Here is a 26,490-nt window from a genome sequence, read left to right as displayed (position 1 = left end):
TTTCACATACACCCCAGCACCTCGATGTTGCCACAGGGTGGGCAAAACTATACGGGGCCACCATTGTTCTTGAATGTTTGTGAAGCTGTGTGGATGAATGGCTGAACAGAGGCTAGGAGAGACAGCCAGTGGTGAGGCTGTGAGGTCTTGATTAAGTCTGGGAAAATGGATGCTGTGATTAACTTAATTTTATGGTCAAGGAAGAGCCGAAAGGAGGATTATTTCCAGAAAAGTTGTCCAGGTGCACTAAAGCTTGCTTCTGACAGCTCCACCAGTCCCTCAGATGTAACCCTGGCTGGTAAGCCTAAAGCATGATCTGATGGGGTGATTTCTCAGAGATTCCCACCTTTTCCATCATCTTCTCTTAGGCCAAGCTGTTTGTTTTCGGTCTCTAAATAAACAAAACTTCTTCCTGCTTTGGGCCCAGATGGACTATTCCTGAAGGCTGTGTTCCAGTTCAAAGGAGGATGTTAAGCTTTGTGCATATTTATTTTCATTCCTGGACCAGTGGGCTGGGGAGAAGGCCTGGCCTACTGCCCCCGGTTGGGTTCTCTGGCAGCAGATGCTGAGACAGGTTTGAGGGTCTCTCTCAAATTATTAGGGGTTGCCATCTGTGATAAGAAGGTGAGGAGAGGGGGATGAGGCAGAGGGAGAAACTGAGCCGTGATATAGTCCCATGCCCCTTGCCCAGCCCAGCAGAGTGCTCTGGAGTGAGTGGTGCCATCACAATCCCTCTGCTCTGTCTCTGCTAAGTCATCAGGTGTGGCTGTCCTGGGAAAGGCGTCACTTTGGCACAGCAGCCTGAAGGAGCTGGCAGCTGGAAGCTGTCTGCTGCCCTTACTGCCCTTACTGGGCTGCAGGTCTGTCCTTAACAGGGATCCAAGCCGTGGCGTCTCCCTATCAGCCATATTTCCCATATCCAGGCAACTGCCATGACCTGTAACTTGCTGCTTCACAGAATCTCTTCTGTTGCACATGCCTGTCCCTGTGACTCTCTTGCCCATACCTTGATGAAGGTTCATATCTTCTCTCTTCCTGAAATAGCTTCACAACTGTTGTCCCTAACCCCTTTCTGTCTTCTGCCATGCTGCCCAAGAGATCTGTAGCAATGCTTAAATCCAGTCACCTCGCTGCCTGGCTTACTGTTCCTCCAGGGGCCCTCCGTGATCTTCATGATGAAGTTCAGACACCTGAGTCTGGATTACAGTGTCTGTTTTGTCCCCGCTTCCATCTCCAACCTTATCTGCTCCTTCCGCCCCCTGCTGGGTCCCAGCCAGGGTTCTGTTCCACTTTACTCAGCCTTCTTGGCAGTCTCCCATGTTTCTTGGCCTTTGCTCAAGATGCTGCCTGTGCTGAGAAATCTACCTGTGGTCCACCGGCATATGATTTGAACCTAGATCTGGCTGCAAACCCTGGACTCCCCTGTACCTGGCCAGCCCAGGGTTCTTTCTAACCTGCTGCCCAGAAGATTACAAGAGTTCCCCATCTTGCTAATCCTCCTTCTGTCCAGAACCTTTTTTTTAAATGAAAATCATGGCCTTTATGTTTGTGAAGATCGGGGATGAAGGTGAAAGCTTTCCCATTTTTACTTTCCTATCAAAATTAACCCTTTAAAAAAATCTGAAGATGGTGAGCATGACTTCCAAATGATGCGACTTTTTTTTTTTAATGTTTTATTTTTGAGAGCAAGAGAGAGCATGAGTGGAGGAGAGGCAGAGAGAGAGGGAGACACAGAATCGGAAGCAGGCTCCAGGTTCTGAGCTGTCAGCACAGAGCCCGACACGGAACTTGAACCCACAGACCATGAAATTGTGACCTGAAATGAAGTCGGATGCCTAACCAACTGAGCCACCCAGGAGCCCCCAAATGATGCTACTTTTTAAACCTACATAATGTTTGTTCTAAAAATATTTCTCTTGGAGCGCCTGGGTGGATCAGTCCATTAAATGTCTGACTTCGGTTCGGGTCATGATCTTATGGCTCATGAGTTAGAGGCCCCGCGTGGGGATCCATGCAGATGGCTCACGGTCTGGAGCCTGCCTCGGTTTCTGTGTCTTCCTCTTTCTCTGCCCTCCCCTGCTTGCATTCTCTCTCTCTCTCTTAAAAATAAATAAACATTAAAAATTTTTTTTAAAAATTATTTTCTCTTGTTTCTTTAGTCATTTCTTCTCTTGTTTTCTTCACTTAAAATTTTTAAAAACAGATCCACCAATATGTAATTTAACCAATAAGAGCACAGGTTTGCATCGGTTGGAGTGGAATCTATGGCCTGTACTCCCAACATTTAAGCTGTATGACTCTAAGGAACTTACCTTCCCTTCATAAACCTGACTTCCCCATCCATCTGTGCAATGGGGACAGTAATAGTATCCTTCACATGGCATTATGTGACAATGAACTGAGAAAATGCATAGCAGATCCTTAGCACAGTCCCTCTCACAGAAATGCTCAGTAAAGGCAAATGCTGTCTTTTATGTGCTAGATCCTAGATACAGTGACATACTCCACATCGTGTCCAGAGACAGATTGTCTACCTTGAAGGGCACCACTCTCCTTTAGGATTCTGCTGGCTTAGGTATTCAAAGCAGGCTAGAAGCTCTCCCTTCTCTCTGCCCCAACATTGGAGCATCTTGATTTTGTCTTCCAGACCAGGGCTGTCCTATAGAAATATAATATGAGCCACACACACAGTTTAAAATTTTTTAGTAGCCACATTAAAGTAAAAGGCAATAGGTGAAATTAATTTCAATGTAGTATAATCTAATATGTCCAAAATAGGATTCCGACATGCATTTGATATAAAAGTTAAGACTATTTTACATTTATTTTTTCCATGCAAAGTTTTTGACATCTGATGCATATTTTCTGCTTAGTACCTCCCAATACATACACTAAAACTTCATTGTAAACATTTGATTTAGATGTCCTCAGTTAACATTCAAAAAGTAGATTTGCACGCCACAGTGGTTTCAAACATCCTTAAGAAGTTTTTCAGTAGCTGACTTGAGTGTCAGTTTTTAAATTGAAATGAATTAAAATGAAAGTAAGTGGAAAATTAAGGTCCTTGAGTTCTTCCAGCCCACAGTTCAAGCGTTTAGTCCACACATGCCAAGCGGCTACCAAATTGGACAGTGAAGCTCCAGGATGCATTGCAACGGTTGCAGTCTTCTTCCTCTTGATTTTCTTAGCAGACTTTTTTTTTTTTCCAAATTCATTTATAGATGAAGCTCATTACCTAAAATGGATAAAAATGGTGTTGTGGAGGGTTTTTTGTTTCCAATTAGAGGAGATTGGTGAGCCATTCACCCTCTGCCTCCCTCAACCCCCACCTTCCCCTTCACCCCAAAAGTCCTGCAGCACCTCAGCCTAGCCCTGGGGCTCCGTGGAACAACGAACAAGTGGTAGGTATCTTAGCATCAAGCAAATTACTGAGCACACATTCAGAATCTTAGAATCTTGGAGCTCAGAGAGGTCTTAGCATATATTGTGGATCTCCCCCGACCCCCTCCTTGCGGTGCACAAACACTAATTATGAATTTCTTGACAAGGGGAGGGGGAGGACTCAGCCTCTGCTAAACACCTGAGAACAGATGGATTTCTTCATTCTGTTCTGACTTACATGGCTCCTTGTGTCCTGATCTCATCTCCCTAACTAGGTTGGGGGCAAGGACTGCCTTTTACAGCGCCACAGCGCCCACACAAAGCAAGACAATCAATAAATTCTTAACTGAAGGCCTGACTGACTGCAGGAATTCAAGGTCACTTGAAATATCAGGGTCGCTGCATTGCACAACTCCAAAGAACACCATTCAGATTGTATTCTGTGGTTGTGCAAGTAGCAGCCTTGTTAAGTTTGCAAGGTTTAGACTGGGCTCTCGTTTCCAACTGAGAAAAACTTTGAAGAGATTTTTTTTTTTTATTGGAACAAAATAATTCCCTCCCTTATCCTCTGACAGGAAGCAACTACACAAGTAAAGGTTCTCAACTTCCTTAGGAATATATGTTAACCCAGGACTGTGTATGGATGTGTGTGTGTGCATAAGGTATGCTGTTAGGGTTGCTGCTGTGTTAGGAAGCCCGTTTGGAACAGTTTGACTGTTTTAACTGGTCTTTAAGAGGCCACTGTGTTTATATCTTTGGAATTTCCTGTGAATGGAATCTTTCTCCAATTTGAAAGGTACCTTAGAGCTCTTGATTTTGTAAAGTACCCCAGAGCGTGACCCACGGGAACCAAGGACATACACCTAAGTCACCAAAGGAGCAAAGGGACACTTTGTGGGTGCATGGTTTTTATCTTCATGAGGTTGAGAAAATGCAGAAGACAGGGGCGGGAGCAGAGAGGTTCCCTTAAGAAAACCCTGTGTTTGCTTTTGTGTTTTTCAAACTGACAGGTGTTTGTTGTTTCTCATGTCTACTCAGGAAACCAAGTACTGCCTCCTGGAGCTTCTCTTGGAAATGGGCTCACACCAGAGGCAGCCAGAGAGCTTGGACTTCCTGCTGGAATTGCGGTGGCAGCCTCACTTATTGATGCCCACGCAGGAGGCCTAGGTAACCTCCCACCCTGTGTCCATGACCAACACTGTGTTCAAACGGAATATTCCTTGGAACCTAAGACACTCCTTTCCTGTTTTTAAAGCAGGGATCAAGGGCTGGTGGTTCCAGGTATAGTAAGGAAAAGTCTTTTTTTTTTTTTTTAATTTTTTAACATTTATTTTTGAGAGAGAGAGAGAGAGTGAGAGAGCGAGAGAGCACAAGCAAGGGAGGAGCAGAGAGAGAGGGAGACACAGAATCCGAAGCAGGCTCCAGGCTCCGAGCTGTCAGCACAGAACCCAACACAGGGCCTGAACCCACGAACCGTGAGGTCATGGCCTGAGCTGAAGTTGGACGCTTAACCGTCTGAGTGACCCAGGTGCCCCAGGAAAAGCCTTTTTACAGTTAGTCATTTGGATAGAGTTATCAAACTTTTAATCACATGTAGTATTCATAATCTTGTTAATTTTTTCAGTACAGAATAACAGAAAAAAAATGGCCCGAATCAATATCTGGATGGTTCTTTGGTTTACGGAGAATTTGAAAGAGATGTGTGCACTTCAGCTAGCACATATGATGGTGGTACACTTACCTGTACAGTTTGTTCTAAAGGCACTCCAAAACCCTCACAAGTCTAATGGATTTCTTTTCATACTTTGGTTTATATTCTATATCCAGTTAGGTGGGTGCAGTCTTGATTTTATCTCCTAAATAATTCTCACATCTGGCGTTCAGGCGTTTATTATTTCAAAGGCCCATTGAACACTTCAATGTGTCGTAGACATGGTGCTTGGGGACGGTGAATTTAAAACTATGCCAAACCAGCATGTCTCCTCCATGAGTTTTAGTAGGAAGGCGGGCAGGGAGACAAGGACTACAGGAAGGGGTTGATGACTCTTACCCCTTCTTCATCCTTATTACAGTTTTTCCTTCCTCCCTTCCCCTTCTCTTTCCCTTCCCTTCCCCCCCTTCTTCCCTCTTGTCTCTTTCTTTTCTTTTCTTTTCCTTTTCTTTTCTTTTCTTTTCTTCTCTTTCCTTTTCTTTTCTTTTCTTTTTTCTTTCTTTCCTTTCCTTTCCTTTCCTTTCCTTTCCTTTCCTTTCCTTTCCTTTTCTCTTTTCTTTTTTCTTTTTCCTCTCTCCTCTCCTCTCCTCTCCTCTCCTCTCCTCTCCTCTCCTCTCCTCTCTCCTCTCTCCTCTTCAATTCTCAATCTCTCTCACTTCCACTATAGTCATATTTTTCCCTAGACTTTCTTTCTAACAGTGTTTTTGTTTTTTTAATTATGGCTAAGACTTCATGCTATCAATTTGGTAGGTCATGACCATTGGATTTTCAGAGTGGAATCAACTGGAGTAGAAAACATCAGAGTACATATCACATAGTAAGGGTCAACACTGTTTTTATGGGACTTATGTTTATATTTTATGGGTAGTGAACGTAGACACTGGACCATGAAGAAAATGAATTTCTTACCTTGGATCATAGTCAAAGGAGTTTTGAAATATATTCTGGTCCATACTTTGTGTTAGAACCAAGAGTTATCTTTCAAATACTTAAATGGACTTGTGCTCCCAGAATCCAGTTTGTATAAATGCATGTGTATTTCTCTTCCCAGATTGGTTTATTGGTCCTCTCCTTCTCCCACTGCCTAATGTCTACTTGAAATTGAAGTCTCATAGCAGACGCTTTGTTCTTTGCATAACCTTCCATGGAACACTCAGATTATATTCCCAGAGAAATAATCACAGTGGGTTGTAATATAATCACACTGGGTAATAATCACACTGGGTTGGAATAATTGTATTCCCAGAGAAATAATCACACTGGGTTGTAATTGCTCATTTATCTGCTTCTCTTTTCCAGTGGACTCTGAGCTCCTTGAGAGCATTATATTATTATTCTTGTATCACCTATGCTGAGCCCTGGATCAGGCTCCTATAAGTGCTTGATAAATTTATTAAATGAATACAGTCATATTAAGACAAGAATAAGGTGAAATGGCCTTAACCTGTAGAGTGGAAGTTAATGTTTCCTTATGCAACAGGATAACAAGCAGTATCTGATTCCTCTACGTAGTCCATGGACTTCCAGAGCAGGGTAGTGCTTATCAGTTTATGAATGTGTCTGCCTTGTTCACTTTTATGTGTCCAGGATCTAACACAATGCCTGAGAAGTTATAAACAGCCAGTAGTACCTGTGGGTCGGTGGAATGGCAGGCAGGTAATACTGAGTGTAGGCAAGGGTGTTTCTCTCCCTTTTCAATGTGTTCTTTTGATGGGAGTGGCATGATTTTGAGCAGGCACAGAAAGAACTCGGGGTCTACATAGATAGGGAGTTTTCCTGTCCCCTTGTAATCCTGATATCCTGTGTCATGTTTGAGGTCAGGGAAGCGTTCTCCATCGTGCTTTTTCAATTATCATGCTTTTTCAATTCATTTCAACCATCCACCCCCAGCCAGGTGATAAGGACTTGGCTTGGACCACTGCCTGCTGAAAGAAAGCCTGCACCTTGCAGGGGCTTCAGGACTCCTGTTTCCTTGTCAGATCCCCAGACCTCCCTAAGGGACGAACCAAAGCACCCTTTTTCACTGCTGCCCAGCACTTGCTGTGCCCCATATGGTACCTGCTATTTGTAGACACTCAAAGTGTGGGAGCTCCACGGGGAGGAATCCAGGCCATTAGAGGGACCTACCTCCCTCTTTCCCTAAATCAGAGATGGTTCTGTGACGGGAATTTTACCCTTCGAAGCTTTAACTCAGGCTTTTAATACTCTTCAGTTAATGAGTTTCCCTTATGTTTTCCAAAAGTAAGCTCTTTACGTGGAAAGGTAGAATAAGGGCTTTGGATTCTTTAAGGGCTGAGCTTAGGGGCTGGTGGTGGCTGGAAGGGCACAGGAAGGGGGGCTTCCCAGCAACTGCAAGACAGTCAAGATCATAATTCTGACCAAGTTTTATCCTTCGTATACTTCCTTATGCGTCCTCCTCTCCTCTTACAGTCATGACAGAATTAGGATGTCTGGTGAAGAGAGGAGGCCTGGAAGCAAACGTTGCCTCTTGTTTCTCACCCTGCCGGTGCCCTGTGCAGGCCTGAGAGTCTTGAGAAGGTCATTGATGCACCCAGCTGCCTAGTCACTAAAGAGACATACTGAGTACCTGCAAACCTTCCAATTACTGGTCTAGGCGCTGGGGGTTATAGTGTGAACAGAGCAGACAGAGTGCCACTCCTTCCAGAGAGAAAATTCTGGCTCTTCTTTCCCAACCTGCATGTTTATTGCTTAACAATACTGGTTGGAGTCCTCTATTGTTATGATGCTCTAATAAGGGAACTGAATGCGGAGTCTGAAGATGTGAGTTTAAATTCTTACTCCCTCTACCTGTGTACCTTGGGCCAAATATCATCTCTCTTCACTCCTGTGTTTCCTCTTCTGCAATAAGAGATAGCAATGCGCCCCTCCCCCACCGCCCCCCCCTCCAGAATTGTTAAGAGCATTGGTAAAGCAGAAAAGCAGCGAAGGTAAAGCAGCTGGCACATAGTAGGCACATAATAATGAGGCTTCTCTCTTTGGTTTTCTCACTCTGAAATCACAACGCCTGACCAAAGTAAAAGCTTTTAAATTGGAAGTTCTCTGAGTTACTGTTGTAGTCAGGTGTGTACCAGGACAATGGTCTTCTTTTTGGACAGGCAGTTGGAAAAGAACTTCTGGATTCTGTCAGCCTTCCCTGAATGTGCCCTGATTCTCCTTGCCTGGCACTTGGGAACAGAATGCAGGATTCAATGCTTTCGATCTTGTGCAGGTTGAGATCAGAAGCAGTCTCAAGAAACGGGTAAATTAACTCCATGTTAAGAGGTTGCTGAATGTCAGGTTAAGAATTCAGCTTTGGAGGTCAGAATTGGAGGCCACCCAAGCCTCCCTGAAACAGGCTTCGACAGTTATGGCCCCTTCACGGGCTGACCTGGCATGACCTACCTTGGACCCTCCGTTCTGACTGATAGGAGGGGTCAGCCCTCTGCTTTGGAGAAATCTCCCTGGGCTCTCATTCTCAAGGGAGCCTGGGACAGGAGGATGAAGATCAAAGAGGCAAGTAACACTCAACCCCTGCTTTTTCCAGTTCTGGAAAAAGAGGAGGAAGGACTTTGTGGGAATAAAAATCAAAGATTAAAGAACATTTTGTTCTTAAGGTGCTGGTTAGTAAGTTCTGCAGCAGACAGCCAGAAGATAGGACTAGCTTTGTTTGCTCTTTGCGGGGGTGGTTCTGGCCAGGGCTCCTGCTGCTGATATTTTTCTAGCTTATAAAAATAGTATTAACTTTGTTCCAGGTCTGTTCTTGGCTCCAGCACCCCAGCTGTCCTGAAAGGCAATAACAAGCCGATTTCTGTCTCAGGCTCCCTTCTCTCAGTTGTTCTGTGTATCACACAAACTTCTGATTATCCCTCAGATCTTGAATCCGGTTGATTCACCTCCTCTAGGAGCCTTCCCTGACTCCCTCTAGCTGACTTAAGCATTACTTCCTCTTCCCCTGTGTATCTTGGACTTGCTTCCATTTTACTGCATGTGTCACCCAGTTTTATGTGTACAGCTTGCTCTCATTCACCAGTTGTAAGCTCTTTGAGAGAAAATACTGTGTCACTTCATCCATATATCCCAGCAACCTGCATCCCAGTGCTTTGCATATGGAGGACCCCTAACACATGCATGTTTAGTGAATGAGTGAGTGAATAAATGAGTGTTTTCTCCTCCCTGAGGGATGGATGTTACAACTGAGAGAGAGCATAACTTCTCATTACAGATGCAATTATCCCTACACAGTAGGCGTACCAGCCTCAGTTCTCCATGAAGCAAGAGAGTTTGGTTTGAGCACTCCCTATGGAAATTGGTATCATTTGTATCCCATCATGTTAGCAGATTCTGTGCCTAGGTTTAGCATTGCTCTTTGTTTCCAGATACTGGATTTTTTGCCAGGTGTTGAGTTGGCATAAATTGTTCATCGGAGTGGCAGAGTCAAACCAAAATGAGGACATTTGAATCCCTCCCGCCCTCCCTCCTTCCTTCCTTCCCTTTCTTCCCTTCTTGCTTTTTTTCAATAGCAGAAGAATTGGTTACGTAGCCTTACAAAAAGAGCTTCTGATGCATGCCCTCCTGTAGCAGTTCTAGTTTATTCCAGTGAGCTATAATACCATTGTCAGTGGTCTAGAAGCAGCACTGATTCTCAAAGCCACTTTATATATATATACTACTATCGTGTTCCCATTTATCAAATAAAACAGTGAGGCTCACAGAGACTACCTGACTTACCCAGAGCCACACAATAAGTGGTAAATCATTTAAATCTACTCCTTCTGATTCCAGAGCTCACATTCTTTTCGTTTTAAAGTTTATTTATTTTGTGAGAGAGAGACAGACCGAGCATGAGCCGGGGAGGGTCAGAGAGAGAGAAGGAGAGAGAATCCCAAGCAGGCTTCGTGCTTTTAGTACAGAGCCCAGTGCAGGGCTCAGTCTCATCAACTGTGAGATCATGACCTGAGTCAAAATCAAGAGTTGGATGCTTAACCAACCGAGCCTCCTAGGCACCCCCTAGAGCTCACATTCTAATTACTGTGCTCTATGGAATGGTGTATCTATTAAAAGGGGATCCTTTGAATTTGACCCTTAAAAATGCCATTTGAGCAAATAACCAACATTAAAAAAAAAGTATTTTAATAAATTTTTATTGATGACCAACTGCTAGTTGATGGGAGCATCAGGTGGATATGAGAGAGAATTGGACCTCTGGGAATCTATGGTCTAGTAGAGAAAATAAACATTAAATAAACAATGATAGTTATATGTACCAAGTGTGGAGAGCCTCAGAAGAATGTAGATTATACCTCGAATTGAGACTTGAAGAACCGTAAAAGGATTCCTAGAGGATGTGGTGTCTGCTAATGGAATCACAACATTTCTTGCCCTATTATGGCTTCTCGGCAAAGTAGAACTTATTTATTCATTGTGTCTTTTTAACTTCACTTAGGCTTTATTCCTTGTAATACCAGCAGTGACAACATCAGCATTGTTAATTAAAAAAATATATATATTGGAACCACTACTCTTATTAGTACCTCTACTATTTTGACCGTTTTTACTGCCTTCTCTGTGCTAAATACTCTGGCCTGACCCTTTGCCTTTACCTACTTTATCTCTTGTCCCTCCCAATAATCCTACTAGGTAGAGGTTATTTCCCATCTTGTACATGAAGAAATTCCAGTTCTAAGCAGAACATTTCCATAATCATGTAACTTGTGTCCTGGCGAGATTTGAGCTTGAGTCTGACTCTTAAAGCTCTCCTGTTTCTCTACACCGGTGCTTCTCAACCAGGGGTGATTTTAACCCTACCCCTACCCCAGGGGACACTGGGCCATGTCTAGAGATAGATTTTGGTTGTCAGACTGGCACGTGGAGACTGGGAATGTGGCTGAACATCCTATGGTACTCAGGACGGCCTCACAACAAAGAATGACCTGCCGTGGGTCTCCGGTCAGTCGGGCAGAGGATGAGAGGCCTGCTCTAGACTGAAACACCCTCAGTGATATTATTTCTCTTCACCAGCTTACTTCCGTGGAAGCCAAAATGCAGCCCCGAGTCAGGGGCTAATATATTCGTAGTTTGTCAACATGTATTTTGTGCAGTTAACTCGTAAGTGAAAACAGCTATGAGGTAAGAAAACAGAGGTGAAGAGTGAAGAGCACGGGGTACAAGGTGACTGCTACCCCATCCGTCTTACTGAGAGACAAGCCACACCAGCCACCCGCCCTCTTTCCACACATCATGCACGTTCTGCCTCCTTGCCTTTTTTCCTCCTGCTGTTGGCTTTGTATGGGGTGGTCTCTCCTCGCCACCTGGGCGGTCCCACTTAGGCGACAGCACTCAACCTTAACGTTATTTCCCCCATAGAGACTTCTCCAAGGTTAACCCCACTCTTAGGAAAACCGAATCCCTCCCTATCTGCAACACTTTGCATCTATTTCAGATTTCTCACCAAACCACACGCACCTTCCAATGCCCATCATCTGGTATAGGACCCACAGTGTCAGTCAGTCAGTCCTCAGTAAATCAGTGAATTGATTACTATAAGAACTGAGAGGATTTTGAAAAGTTAAACAGAGATGGCTAAATCTGAGTGGGGAATCTTTAGAAAACAAACAAACCTATTCCCAGGCTCTACCGCACCGTGGATTCTGAGTCTGAACATCAGGCATGACCCAGGAAGCTGGTTATGAGGCAGAAGGTGTCTCCTGGTACCCAGAGGCGACAGCCTGCGGGACGAGTCGGCACTGGGCACACAGGGTCAGAAGCAGTGGTGATGTGCATCTGCCAAGTAGACAAATCAAACCAAACCGGTGCTGTTGAGGAGCCAGGCCCAGGCTCGGGCCCAGAGCCAGGCAGGAGGGAGCATATCCAGGTGGATCCAGAGAGGCAGCCGGTCTGTAAGACATGGAGGGGGAAGGATGAGCAGATACAGTCATGCTGGGGAATCTGGAAGGAGAAAAGCAGTGTCATTGAGCACACAGAGCAGGGGCAGCTCTGGGAGTTCCTGGATGTGAATCAGAGGATGGAGGAGGAAGTTGGTAATATGAGTTCGAGTTTATTGTTTTAAGCTGAGGTTTGGGTTAATGAGAACCACTGCTGCCTCGGACTTTAGCAGCTGCAGGAGCCACAATGAGGTGCAGAGGGGAAAGAGGGGGGGATAGTAGTTTTGGGTTTCCTGTCCCCAGGCCTCGAGGCTCTCTTGGAGCACTGTGTTCCTCTGGACTGCGAAGCACTGGTCTTAGCTGGGAGACCAGCCTTTTCCTCCGTGGTCAGAAAGTGAGGGGGATTATGGGGCCTTGGGGCCACAGCCAGCTCAGCCCATCCTACCCACCTTGTGCCTCGCAACTCAGGAGGTACAGCCGTCAGCCTGTGCTGAAATGGTAACGTCTTTACTTTGATGTCCACACTCCTCTGGATAATGGGTGATTATATAGGCTTTGAGCTGAAAGGTTACTTAGAGATCCTCTACGTCAAATTCTTCAATTTGCAGATGAGCAAACGGGAGCCCAGAAAACCAGTGAGTCATCCAAGGTTACCCCGACAAGTTACCGTCAGAGTTGAGGTTAGAAATTGGGCCTCCTAATTCATCTGCCAGTGCCTCTTGCCCTGTTTGGCCACACAGTCTCCAAATTAGGAAAAGGGAATGATTCCAGGTGTCAGGGACTGTATCGGTTGTAGGGAGTAAAACCAGACTTAACCAGGCCAGGAAAAGAATGGGCATATTCGCCCAGTTTATGTGTGTTATGTGTACATATACATATACAGTTGTGTCCGCATTGCATGTGTATACATATGCTTGGCTATACTCATGTATATGTATTGTGGTATATGTGTGTATTCCGTCTTATACGTTGTATCCCACGTAATGCTACTGTCCGTGCTACCGATGACTGTTAAATAAGTAAACTTGTTCTAAGCCACCTATGAGCAGGTTGCTTTGTTTTGCCATCACATCCTAGCCTTGCTGGGAGCTGCCATTGTTTTCCAAATGTAGCATTGGGAAATCAAAGTGCAATAACTTGCTCAAGGTGACATTTTAACAAATGATAGAGTAGGATTCTAGGTCCAAGGCTTTCTTGGACTGTGAGCTTTCTCCTACCTGCCCTGGCTTCCTTATGTTAGCCTACACTCACGCCAACATATGTATCTATAACAAAAGATAGAGCTTCTGTTTCACATTCTTCCAGACAGGTGTGTTTCTGGATCCATTTTGTGGTTGAGAAAGTCGAGGCCCAGAGTAGAGAAATGACTTCATAATGAATACTTAAAGCTGCACAGGTTTCTAGGGCTCCATCAGTCATGGGGAATAAGGCCAGGCTTATAGGAGCAGCCTAGACATTTTTTGACTGCATCATGGAGGGATCAGTAATATTAAAGGGCATATGAATATTGTTGATCAGTTTTGCTGGTTAGTTTTGGTGATTCGTGTTAAAATTAATGTTGGTATGAATTTCGTCTGTGTGGTGACTTTCCAGTTTCAGACTACCACTTGGTATTTTTACCTTCTTTAATCATTGAGCAAATGGTCACTTGGAATGAAGGGATTTGCCTAAGGTTACAGGATTGGAAGGGTTGGATCTGAGACTCAAACCCTGATCTGTGGGTTTCTTCCCATGACTTCACATTGGCTTGGTGCAATCTTTGCATCAAACAAGTACTACCTAGTAAATAGAGCAGAATGTCAAGACCCAGCAAGAGTTTCTGTGCTCAGAGCCCCCGAAGACGAGCAGATCTTTACCGACTCATTAGCTTCAGGAGTTTATCTGGTTTTCGGAAGCTACCGTTTGTTCATCCCACGTACTCATATATGACTGAAAAGAGAAGTTGCTGGTTTCCTTTGCTGGGCTTGGGAACAAAACAAGATCACACTGAAGAGCCAGAGCCAGGTTCTGATCCTGCCAACCACCTGTTAGGAGGACAGTCCAAATTCTAAGGCAGAAGATTGCTAGAAAAGTGTTTGGGGGCCCAGAGTCTAATACTGCACTTGTGTCACTGGGGCAAGAGTAGGCTTACCCTGAGGGTCCACTGTTTTTCATGGCACAGGGACTGAACACCCGGTGCTCCACATCCATGGAACATTTCTGAGCACCACTGTTTACTTTAGGGCTTGCTCATCGGCAGCTGCTGGGGAGGAAATGCACATCTCCAGCCATCACCCCTCAGTGGCAGCCTGGCATCTCGCTGCTGGTTGCTTCCTTATCATTGGTCCATAGGTCTGGTTAATTTCCTTGTTCCAATTTTCCCTTAACCATCCATTCGTATAAGTCATTATGAAGAGGAGGGAGGAAAAGTTTTTGATTTCCTCACACTGGGGATCTTGAGGTTTGTCTCATGGCACTGTGCGGCCAGTGTAGATGCCTGGAAGAAAACTAAGAAAGGAAAGTTTTTGGAATATAGAAAAATCACAGTAGTCTCCAGTTATATCAGCCCACAACATGGCTCCCACTCCAGCTTTCCATAACTTAGTCCTTATTATGCTGTGTACTGTGACTCTGATGTAAGAATTTGGTCTCTGAAAACCATGAAAATCAAAGATATGGAGGAAACCCAGTATAGTAGGTAAGAACACATAGCTGATTCAAATCCTGGTTCCACTTGCTTTTTTTGTCACCTCGGGAAGTCACCTGACACTCTGTGCCTCAGTTTCTCCGTCTGTGAAATGGAAATAATAGTACCTACCTCACAGAGTTGTTTTCGGAATAAATGACCCATTATCTATAAAGTACTTAGAACAATGCTGCTGGGGCTATGTATATTTAGCTGTGATTAATGTGACCTCAACAGATTCACATGAATGATAGCAGCAGGCAAGAGAAATTTAAAGATTCTTTTATTTTTTTTTTAAGTTTTATTTATTTATTTGAGAAGGAGCATGCATGCAGGAGTGAGTAGGGGAGGGGCAAACAGGGAGGGAGACAATCCCAAGCAAGCTCCGTGATTTCAGTGCAGAGCCAGACCTAGGGCTGGATCCCACAAACCGTGAGATCTTGATCTGAGCCAAAATCAAGACTCAGATGCTTAACCAACGGAGCCGCCCAGGCACCTCAATTCCATTATTTATGTGACATCCTTCTTTTATGTGTGAGGGCTTGTTGTAGGTGTATTGGATATAGGGGCGAACAAAAACAAGGTCCTACTCTCATACAGCTTTTATTCTTTTGGGGGAGTTCATAAACCACCATATAAACATATATGGGTGTGTTTGTATGTGCTGCATGTATGCATATGTCTGCACACACAAGTGTTCATATCCATGCACGTGTATCACACATGTGTGCACATGTATTGTACCTATGCGTACATGTGTGTGCTTATGCATGTGTTCATAAGTGTGCCTTGTGAATAGGTGTATGTTTGCATATATGTAAGTGTATGTGTACAAGTACTCATGTGTGTGCATGTGTCTCCTTATATGTGTGTTTACTTTGAGTGTGTGTGTGTGTGTGTGTATGTGTATAGGCATGCATGTGTATGTATCAGGCATTGCCAAGTGTTATGAAGGAAAGGTTTATACGAAGCAATGGAAAGTGTCAGGTGTTGCTACCAGTACAGAGAGTTCTGAAAAGTTGAGTCCAGACAGACGACATTTGGGGACACAGACCTCAATGAAGTGAGAGAACATTTCATGGTATAAGAAAGAAGGTAGAGACGAATTCAGTGAGAAAATATATGTTAGGCCGACCCTTGGTCTCAGTTATTGCACTGGGCATGGGGCATATCAAGGTGCTGAGGACTCAGTCCTTTGTCTGGAGGAGTCCAGCACCTAGTGTGGAAGACAGAAGCCGTGCGGCAGGGTGTGGACTCTGGAGGTCCCAGGTTGCCACTTATTAGCAGACCACTTCCCTGTGTCTCAGCCTTCTCTTCTGTGAACACGAGTCATATGGCGCCTCCTGGGGTGGTTGCATAGAGGGCTTCTCTTGACACATGGTGAGTGCCCATCCAGTGTTAGCCCTTCCCGGTCAGAAACTCCATTGTAAAAGTCCTTGAATTCCAAGCCAAGGAGTTGGGATGCTAAAATTAAGTTGGATCAACCCTATCTATTCAAATAGCTTCCTCAGCACTGATTGTCATGTGAAAACTATGTCAAGTGTCCTACAGCAAGAGTTTGCCTTTGGGAGTGCAGCTATGATTTTTAATACCAGTGGATGATACTCCAAAAGAATAGTAAGACCAGTAAAAAAAGATACCATCTCATTTGAAGCTTAAAGCAAAAGCTCACGTCAATAGAATTAAGCAGGCATATATTTTTCCAGGCTCTGGGGATTCAGGAAAGGCCCACTCCCTGCCAGGGCAAGCCCACTCCACTGTTAACAACTCCACTGTTAACAACTTCTCTTCACCCAACCTGCAGAATTGTGGCTGGAAGGGAAACCGTGTTCCCCATCTCTGACTTCTCCCTCTCAAGGTGATTGTTCCTCATCCACTGGGTCCGAGACCAGGCAGTGCTACTTTTCACTGTCTCCTACCTCCTCTCATCTCTGCCACTGTCTTTTGTGCAGGGAGTTTTATCTCGACTCCTTTTTCTTCACATTGTTATCTCTTGCCTTGCTTCATGTCCAAACAGAGAGTGCGCATAGTTCACCTGCATTCACTGTAGTCTGAGCCGGTGGGAATTCTCCCGGAGCCCTTAAGGAATTCTGTGCCAACACTTCTAAATGTTCCACTCTCATTTTGTTGGTGGCAAGACACGTGTTCCCACATGGTTTCTCTGTTCCCATTTTAGTTAGAAAATACTGTTTACGGGAGACAGAGAATGGAAAATAGGTGGGGGAGTGACACGGAAGAATGGGTTATTCAGATTATTTCCCATCATTCATAGTAAACTGAATTCCCAGTGCAGTGAATCCAAAACAAAAGTCTTTGAATTTAAACTTAGAATGATGTGTAGGTGTTTTTAAAAACTATCTGACTTCTGTCCTTATTTATTTACTGTAGTGGTTTTCAAGCTGAGTATGCATAGTCACCCGAGGAACTAGCAAGGGTACAGATTTCCCCACAACCACCACCACTACTGAGTTAGCTCAGCAGACTCCCCTGGGGGGACTGTATCCTCCCATGAGCCCGACAGGCTTTACCGCTGGGATCTTAAAAGACAGCACGAGGGGCAACCTCACCTCCATTTGGTCACAGTCAAAACTTTTCTGTCTGTAGTCCAGGAAGAACAAAATTAAATCCAGGCTAATTGAAAGAGTACATTTAAAAATTTTTGTTTCAAAAGCAGAGCATTGAAGAGCGCTTCGATCGGGCGTGCCCACCATAAGCTGGGCACCACCTAAGTGTTCATAGAGGCAGTGCTTGGTGTGGACACAAGCTCTCTGCTGTGCATGTTCTTACCACTGCCATGTAAAGGGAGAGATGAGACTTACCTAGACTCTGGCAGCTAGTCTGGCGGAATTTTGAGAACCTTGGTCTGTCTGACTCCACCTCTCTCTTGTCTTACCTTTCATAGCGTCACCCAAGCCTGTGTTAACTGAGTTAGCCATAGGCAATATTATTAAAAATTTTCAAAAAATAGAAAACATGGAAAATCTTTGAATCACAGGCACAGTTCTAGCACAACCCTCGGCTCTTATATTTCATTTAAGTAGAATGTGTTGGATTATTGATCTGTTTTGCTGCAGGTCCCTGGGCTGAATTTAGCCTAGGGAGTTAAAAGTTACCAGCCCGTGACTCACCACTGTGAAGCCTGGAGGGGTCGGGACTCTCCCACCAGTGTCAGTAATAGGAGTGAAAACGACTCGCCTTCTATATTCAGGCCTCTCACAGCTCAGAGTTGTAAAGAAAAACCCACACAATTCAATTCTGTGAAATATATTTAATATGCCCGACTAATGTGGCTCTGGTTCGTACATTGTCTGCTCTACTGTTGGGTGACGCTGTTGTTGTCCAGCCTAATGCATGCGGCCTATTGCCTTTTCCCTTGTGCCTGTCTCTGTCATTACAGGTACCACATAGACAATAACATGGAAACACTTAAATAGATGATTACATTACTGTCTCCCCCACATAGACTGTGAGCTTCTTGTGAGCCGCGGAATCTGGTCGTGTTCATCTGTGTAACTTAAGACCCCAGCAGTTAAGTCAGTAAATGGATGATTATATACATTAGTTAATGGGTTTGTTTATAAACAACATGCTGAGTGCTGTACTAGTTACCGTGGCGAAGACAGCGATTTACCAAGACGGAGATAACATGTGGACCAAGTTGCATAGGAATTTGAAAAAGGGAGAAGCCTCTTGCAGTTGAAACAGGCGGCGGAAGGGCAAAGACACTGGTATTCGTTGAACGACTTCAGTTTGACATAAATGCTGGCTTATCTAAGTGTCTAATTGTCACGTCTACTCCAGCAGCTTGCTCTGGGTCACACAACTAGTCACGATAACCCCCTGAGTATCAGCCTGCCACGGGCCTTGAGGGAAGCGGGAGATGTCAGCCTTAAAAATAAAAGAGCCAGTTATGTCACTCGCAGCCTGAGTTTACTCTGGAACAGCAGAGGAGTTGCACATTGGGATGGGAAAACTATGGCGAACCATTGACAAGTCTGGAGAACAAAGGAGAGGGGCTTGTGTTTGTAACAGGAGGGAGGGTTTTGGGGGATGTTTCGAACAAAAGCTCACTGGAGAACCAGAGTTCGAGGTGTGGCGGTTTCTCATTGACTGTAAACAAGGGTAAGTGTGTGGTTGCTGGGGCAGGAAGGGATCTCCCTCCTTAAAAGCAGGAGATGGAATTCCTATGTGAAAAATATCTTCCCTTCCAAGATAATTCTTACCTTCATCTTCCTTCTTTCTGCTGGTGATGCCGGCTGCAGCCAGCGGCCCGTGTGTGAGAGCTCCCCCTTCAGGGGGAGGGCTGCCCCACTCCATTTTAAATGGCCGTTTCCTTTATTTTCACAGAAGGGTCGCTTTGAACTGAGCAGAACATAATAGGTGTTTTCTCCATTGGAAGTGATGAAATGTAGAGTATTCTGAATGGAGAGAATAATGTAAGTTAGGGCACATGGGGTTGGGACATGATAAGCTTTACAGTTTGGCCCAAACCTGTTATGTCTCTAAGGGGTTCCTGGAATATGGGGCTGTAAGGATCAAATAAAGTCACAGATTGGCAGCCCTTGAGCGCCATGTTGAGAAATTTGTACTTCTCCCCGTCCCCCAGGCAGTTGCAAGCCATTGAAGGGGGGTTTTAAGCAAGAGACTCATTTCTGCAGAGCTTTATATAATTCTCTACACAGTAGTTTGGGGAGAGGGAAGAATAGTGGAGGAGTACCCGGGAATAGGAATGCGAAGGGAGGACAGGGAATTTGACAACTTTTCTTTTTTTCTAAACTTATTGGTTAGGGAAGAGTTATTTAAAATGTTAGATTCTCTCTATGTACCTTCTAGCTATTGCTAAATTAAACACATGGAAGTGTTTGAAATGTTCCGTCTCATATTTGGAAGAAGATGATAAATAACTTATTAATTTCAAGTCAGTCACTAATTCACCCAGTTTCTAAGCCAGGCATTCATTCAAGTCCCTTATCTTCAGTGGAGGTATCCAGTTAGACTCATCCACTTCAAGCAGAGCTATGTAGAGTTAAATAACCAAAACAGAAGACCTCCAAAAGCTGAGAAAACACTTGTCAGAGAGTTCATGCACTGTAGGAAAGTCCAAGGACCATTTCTCAGGCTCTCACCCAGCACTGTTGACTTAGAATTTTGGTAAAGTACAGCAGATTTGCTGTAAATACTGTGGCTGTGAAAAAGAAATATTCCTTTCTTTGACCTTCAACAACAGGTAACATATCCTCACTAAGTGCCAGGCACTGTGCAAGAACTAGAGATACACATGTGAACAAATCTAACTCCATACTCTCAAGGAGATCACATTCTAATTGTAGAAATGGACAAGTAAACTGTCAAAATGCGGTGAAGGAAGTTGATAGAAGCATGTGTGGCTTATTGCAGGAGTCTTAAACTCATTTTGCCTGAGTGGATGAGGAAGATTTCTTCTTCAAAAAATGGTACTGATTTGACACCGGAAAGATGAACAGGAGAGAGTAAAAGGAGTTTATCAGATGGATAAAGTGGGTGTGGGCAGTCGGGGAGAAGGGGAAGAGGGGAGAGGGAGGCAGAAGGGGACAGCATGTACTAAAGTCCAGAAGCAGGAGAATACCTGTTTTGGCTGCACAGTACTGAGTATAGCTATTGTGTGGTCTGCATGTGGAAACGGATGTGTGGAAAGATATGTGTGGGGCAGGTTTTCAAGGACCTGAATGCCACTTTAAAGAATTTGGATTTTTATCCTTAAGGTAATAGCTTTTAGGTAGAGACTTTGGAGATCACGAAGTTAATGGCAGGGGATAAGACAGCACTGAGGGTAAGAGACATTGAAGGCTGAGACCCAAGACAGAACCAGTAGGAATGGAAAAGAGGGAAAGATTAAGAAATTAAACAAAAAGAGGCTGATGAACAGTGATAAAAGATGGTGGGTGTGTTAATTGGATATCAATATGAGAAAAATTGAATTTTGACTCTTAGCCTGTACATGAAAAGAAATTCCAAATGGATTATAGGCCTAACATGAAATGTAAGGGCGCCTAGGTGGCTCAGTTGGTTAAGCATCCAATTCTTAGTTTTGGGTCAGGTCATGATCTCATGGTTCATGAGTTCGAGTCCCACGTCGGGCTCCGTGCTGACAGTGCAGGGCCTGCTTGGGATTCTGTCCCTCTCCCTCTCTTATTGCCCTTCCTTCACTCATGTTCTCTCTTTCAAAATAAATAAACTTTAAAAGAAAAAGAAGAAATGTAAAATACAAAGTTTCTAAAAGACAATATTTAGGAGAAGATCTTCATGACTTTATGATAAGTAGATTTTTTTTTTAATGTTTATTTTTGAGAGAAAGAGCATGAGCGGGAGAGGGACAGAGAGAGAGAGAGGGAGACACAGAACTGGAAGCAGGCTCCAGGCTCTGAGCTGTCAGCTCAGAACCCGATGCGGGTCTTGAACTCATGAGCGGTGAGATCATGACCTGAGCGGAAGTCGGATGCCCAACTGACTGAGCCACCCAGACTCTCTGATAAGTAGATATTTCCTTAGTAGGACATCAATATAAGCACATCCATAAAGGGAAAGGGTTGATACATTGGACTACATTAAAATTAGGAAATTGTTTTCATCAAAAGATGCCATGAAAGAGTGGAAATGGGAACCACGGAATGAAAGATGCTATTTGCAAGACATATAACAAAGGACCTGTATCCAGAGTATACAAAGAATTTCCATAAGTTAGTAAGAACAAACAAACAAACAAAAACCATAGCCATGCTGATAGGAAAATGGTAAAAATGATTGGGCTATCTTAGCAGAAAAAATTATATGAAAATGAACAATAAAATAGGAAGAGTTTCCCAACCTCACTAGTCATTAGGAGAGTCCAAATTAAAAGTACAATATGATGCCTCTGTACTCCCACCACACTGGCTAAAATTAAGCAGATTGAGAATACCAAGTGTTGTTGGGGATATGATGCAGCTCAGGTACCGAAGCACTACCACGGGATGAGGAGTTGGTACACAGCCCTGGAAGGAGTTTGGCAATGTCTCCACATGTGCTGATTCAGCAGTCCTGCTTACACATCACTTCAAGAGTAGTGTGTACCCACCCCCCCGCCAAAGCATGCAACAAGAATACAGAGAACGCCATTATTTGTAATAGCCAAAACCTGGAAACAGACCTTGAATGTCCATCAATCATGGAATGAATACATAAATGGTTGATATATTCATGCAGTGGAATCTCTCTCAGCGATAAAAACATACATAGATCGCTGCATGCAGCAACTGGGTTGAATCTCACAAACACGGATGACAGGCTCGCACAAAGAAAACATACGGAATGGTTTAAAAATTAAAAATCAGGGAAATCCTATGGTCTAGACATCCAGATAGTGGTTTTCTTTGCGGGGTGTGGTGTCTGGAAAAGGGCATGAAGGGAATTATTTCCTGATCTGGGTAGGTGTGTTTACTTTGTGAGAATTCACTGAAGTGTATATGTAAAATGTGTGGCCTTTTAACGCATGTTATACTTCATTGATAAAGTTTATTAAAAATTGCAAAGGGAAAGGTATTAAGCATTGGCATCATGCAGCCTTGCACTAGGTGCTGGGAATACAGGCAGGGAGTAACCTAGTCTGGCCAGCAGCAGTGGAGTTCGGGAGGTGAGTGGTTTAATATTTAATAGGCAATCAGAAGTAACTTGATAGGCGTGAACTCAAGGTACATCGGTGCACAAAAGAGCAACTTATAACTCAATACTGGCCTGTGTTAGTTGTTTAATAAAGTTAGTTCCTGCTTCCACCTTGGTATACTGAGAAGTCATCAAGAAAAGGGAAAAATTATCTTAAAAAATCCTCTTTTTCAGTGCACAGTACATGTTGGGGATGAAGGTAGTAACATACTGTTCTTTTGTTCATATTGTTTGAACGGTAAGCTTTCCTTACCAACATGCTAAGTAGAATTCCAGCCTCCTCGGCTGAAATCAGATCGTCAGTTACTGCTCTCTCCATGGAGTGTTAGTACAGAAACTTTCTCTTGTATATTTAACCAAGGACTCTGAGCCCTTTATGTCTCTACCTTAGACCGTGCTGTGGATTGAATGTCTGTGTCCCCCTAAACTTTGTATGTTGAAATTCTAACCACAAATGCGATGGCGTTAGGAGGCGGGGCCCTTTGGGAGATAATTAGGTCATGAGGGTAGAACCTTCATGAATGGGGTTAGTGCCCTTCTAGGAAGAGACTTGGTGCGAGCTTACTATTACTCTGCTGTGAGGACACACTAAAAAGACAGCCATCTGTAAAGGTAGAAGAGAGCCTACGCCAGAACCTGCCCGTGCTGGCCCCCTGATCTCCGTCAGACTTCCAGCCTCATGAATTGTGAGAGAGAAATGTGTATTGTTTTTTTTTTTAACATTTATTTATTATTGAGAGACAGAGAGACACAGAGCATGAGCAGGGGAGGGGTAGAGAGAGGGGGGAGACACAGAATCGGAAGCAGGCTCCAGGCTCTGAGCTGTCCACTCAGAGCCCCATGCGGGGCTCGAACTCACAAACTGCGAGATCATGACCTGAGCCGAAGTCAGTAGCTTAACCGACTGAGCCACCCAAGCGCCCCAAAGAAATGTGTGTTGTTAAAGGCACCTCGTTTATGCTGCTCTGTTATAACAGCCTCAGCTAAGGCCACACAGCCCCGTAGAAAGATCACCGAGTGAAACAGGAGGGAACACCTGCTGGCCTGCCAGAGTTTAGGCTGCAGGTGGACAGGCAGATGACAGGATGGAAGGAGGACATGGATGATGAGAAGGACTGGCTAATTTGGGGGGGCAGTGCCCAGGGAATGGCACAGCAGGTGTGCACAGGCCATTGCAAAGTTGGAAGGCCTGGCATGGTAGTTGTGCACGGTAGTTTGCAATGGTGCACGGGCCATGGCAAAGTTGGAAGGCAGTGGTAGCTGCTTCACATCCTCTCACGCATCGCTGCCCCTGGGCCACCCTGAAGGAGGCTGCCGAGTCCTGCTCCAGCCAGCTCCGGAGGACCCAGCACTGACTTGGCCACAGGCTGGGCTTGGCCGCAGGTGCTTTGAGGTGTGGACTGGGAGTTACTTTTATAATCACTGAAAAATTCTTCCCTGTGCAGTTCAGAGGTTCGAAAGAGAGCAGAGAACGAAAAATAATGTGGATATCCAGCATATATCCAATAGAAACGTGTACCGGTGTGTGCCCAAATCATATGTACCATTCCTACAGCCTCATGGTTGGGGAGAAAACATGATTCCTGGAGCCAGACTGAATTTACATTCCATGCCATCACCTTCTGCTCCCTGTGTGATCAGGGGTCAGTTACTTAACCTGCTGGGCCTCTGTTTTCATCTCCAAGGTGGGCACCATAGTAGTGGTTCGTTACGTAGTAGGGCTAACTACCATAGTAGCAGTTGTGAGGATTAACTAAATTAATTTGTGTCACGCACTTGGAACAGGGCCCGGCACGGGGAGATACTAGAGACATAGCGGCTGTGATGATGTAATGTGATGTGAAGAAGCGCTAAGGCTTTTGACAAAGGCTGTGGCAGGACCTGGAGTGCAGGAGCACGCAGATCATCAGGGCAAAACGGGAAGAGGGCTTCCGTGAAGAACGCCCCGGCCCCCTCGGGCAGGGGGGACTTCTTTCCTCCTGCCAGAGGCTGGTGCTTCTGTTGCAGACGCTATCAGTCCTCTGTGTCCTAGCGTCCTTGGCTCCCACAAGTCTGTAAGCTCTTTGAGGACAGTGCTGGTGTTGTTTGTTTGTTTGTTTTAAGTATTATTTCCTCTTCAGTGCCTAGGACAGCACTTGACCTCGAGTTGCACTAGGTGAATGTGGCTCATATCGAATCCTACTGAGCACAGGAGGCAGAGAATATTATTCAGGGCCTAACGTGTGCCAGCACTGTTCTGTCTAACTACGGTTGTATTTTTACACTTTTACTTTGAAGTCGTCACTTCCCCTTTTACAGATGAGTTATCAGAGAATCAAGGAGCTCAGCTCATTTGCCTGAGATCATCCACTGAGTCACTGGGGTGCCTGGAAGTCTCTTGCCTTCTGGCTATCGCCCATTACTCCGTGGAGCTTGGATGGGCACAGGGGAAGGAGAGCTGAGCCTGGTTGGGGCTGTGGTCCCAGAAAGGTGGACAATCAGGAGCAGGTGCATAGGGAGAATAAGAAGGCTGAGTCTTGATCTCTGCTGAAGCAGAGTTGTTGTTTCAACTACAGTTTTTGAAAAATGCCAGTGTATTCCTCGTGGGATTTCCTGTAATTCATTTTTGCTCTCATCTTCCACACTATTTATTTACCTAAGCTTTTGTTCTCTTTGAAACGATTTCAGCCACATGTCATTCATTGTGTTAAAACCCTGGGCCCTTCATCCTGCTCAGATTTTGTGTTTTTTTTTTCCCCCTCTCACCAGCTGCTCTGCATATCACTTTTAATTCACTGCCGCTCTGGCCTGACTTTTGTCCGGTGCTGGGAATTGCCTTACACTCCCACTCCTACTCTCCCGGGAATGGAGCTAGGGGTGTTGAATCAGGATCCAGCCTCAGGATCTATTTTTCTTTTTTGTCTCCTTGTTGTCTGAAGCTTGGGGCAGGGGTAGATTAATCAGTCTAGGTGTGGTGGAGCCCTGTGACCCTCCCTGGGGGAAATCCTAGCCTCATAGAAACTTGGCCTGCTTTTGGCTCTCAGAGTGAATTCCAGGCTTTGAAGAATCTGTCAATGTTCAACTAACCCCACAAAACCTCTGGAAGTTTTTGATGGAACCGAAACTCACACCAAAGGAGGTGGTGCTGAGCTTGGCTCAGCTTGGCTGAGCTTGGTTGGGGAGAGCTCGCCTGCCAGCTGAGATCTTTTTCTCTGAGATTTCAGGCCTTGCCCCCATACTCTGAGCGTCCTACAAGCTGTCTGAGCAAGTCCTGTGTCCCTCCTAGTGTGTCCCTGAAACATCTCACTGGTCTGCGCTGTGTCTTTGAGGGGTTTATCAAGGCTGCTGTGTCCTCTCTCCACCTTTTTGGAGCCATCAGAGAATTTTATAAACGAGACCATTTGTCTAGGGACAAGACAAGTTTGCTGAAGGAAACTTGGTGTTACTTTACCTTCTCCAGGAAGAAATGGGGCACATTTCCTAGAACCCAGGCACAAAGTGACCAGCCATTCCAGTTTGGTCAAGACTGTGGGGAGGTGTCTTGGGACACTGGATATACAGTGCTGAAGTCAAGAATATTGACGCTGTACAACCAGTGCCATTATTGCCACCTTGCAACTGGGAAAACCGAGGCTTGAGGTTAGCTGAGGAGAGTTAGCTTATTGAAGGTTGCTCAGCACCCTTGTGAACTGGGTCTGTCTGATTCAGACTTAGAGCTTTACACCAACCAAATTCTTCACAATATAAGACTCTTGTCTCCTTCAGACCATGTGGCTCAGTGACCTTGTGTCGTCTACTTCTCTTTTTTATTTTGTCTCAAGTTCTACCAGAAATGCCTTTCCCTCCCTATCTCCTCCCCATCCTGACTGACATAACTCCTGCCTCACCTCCTTTAGTAGGTCCTACCCTACTCTCCAGGGTAGGTCATGGGCCAGGGCTCCATACGTCTGTTAGACCTACTCAGATCTGAGTCCTCGGTTGTTCCCTACTGTCTTATGAGTGTCTGCCTACATATCTCTCCACCCCTTACTAGACTGGGACCTTGCAGAACAAAAGGAAACAACTTACATCTATAGATTTCTAGCGTGAAACGTAGTGCCTGGCTTATAATTGGGAATCGGTATATAGTTGGTGAAGTAATTTAATTTATAAGATAACAGAAGGAAGCTGTGTGATTTAGAGTCACAGTTTCAGAT

The 26,490-nt window shown here is 44.8% G+C and overlaps 1 protein-coding gene across 14 annotated transcripts in view; it reads left to right on the top strand.

The window, feature by feature from the left end:
- The window catches only part of FGGY (FGGY carbohydrate kinase domain containing), a 425,323-nt gene that overhangs the window by 196,435 nt on the left and 202,398 nt on the right, over positions 1-26,490 (top strand). For 13 of the 14 annotated variants that reach the window (XM_047872219.1, XM_047872229.1, XM_047872228.1 and 10 more), the window contains one exon: positions 4,420-4,548. The exons of the other annotated variant lie outside the window; for it this stretch is intronic. In XM_047872219.1, coding sequence (XP_047728175.1) covers positions 4,420-4,548 — 129 coding nt within the window. The remainder of the gene's footprint in view (positions 1-4,419; positions 4,549-26,490) is intronic. 14 annotated transcript variants of the gene reach the window in all.

The sequence above is a fragment of the Prionailurus viverrinus genome, chromosome C1, assembly GCF_022837055.1.
Source record: "Prionailurus viverrinus isolate Anna chromosome C1, UM_Priviv_1.0, whole genome shotgun sequence".
Lineage (NCBI taxonomy): Eukaryota > Metazoa > Chordata > Mammalia > Carnivora > Felidae > Prionailurus > Prionailurus viverrinus.
Note: the sequence above shows the minus strand (reverse complement) of the source record. Positions and strands in the feature narration are given on the sequence as shown.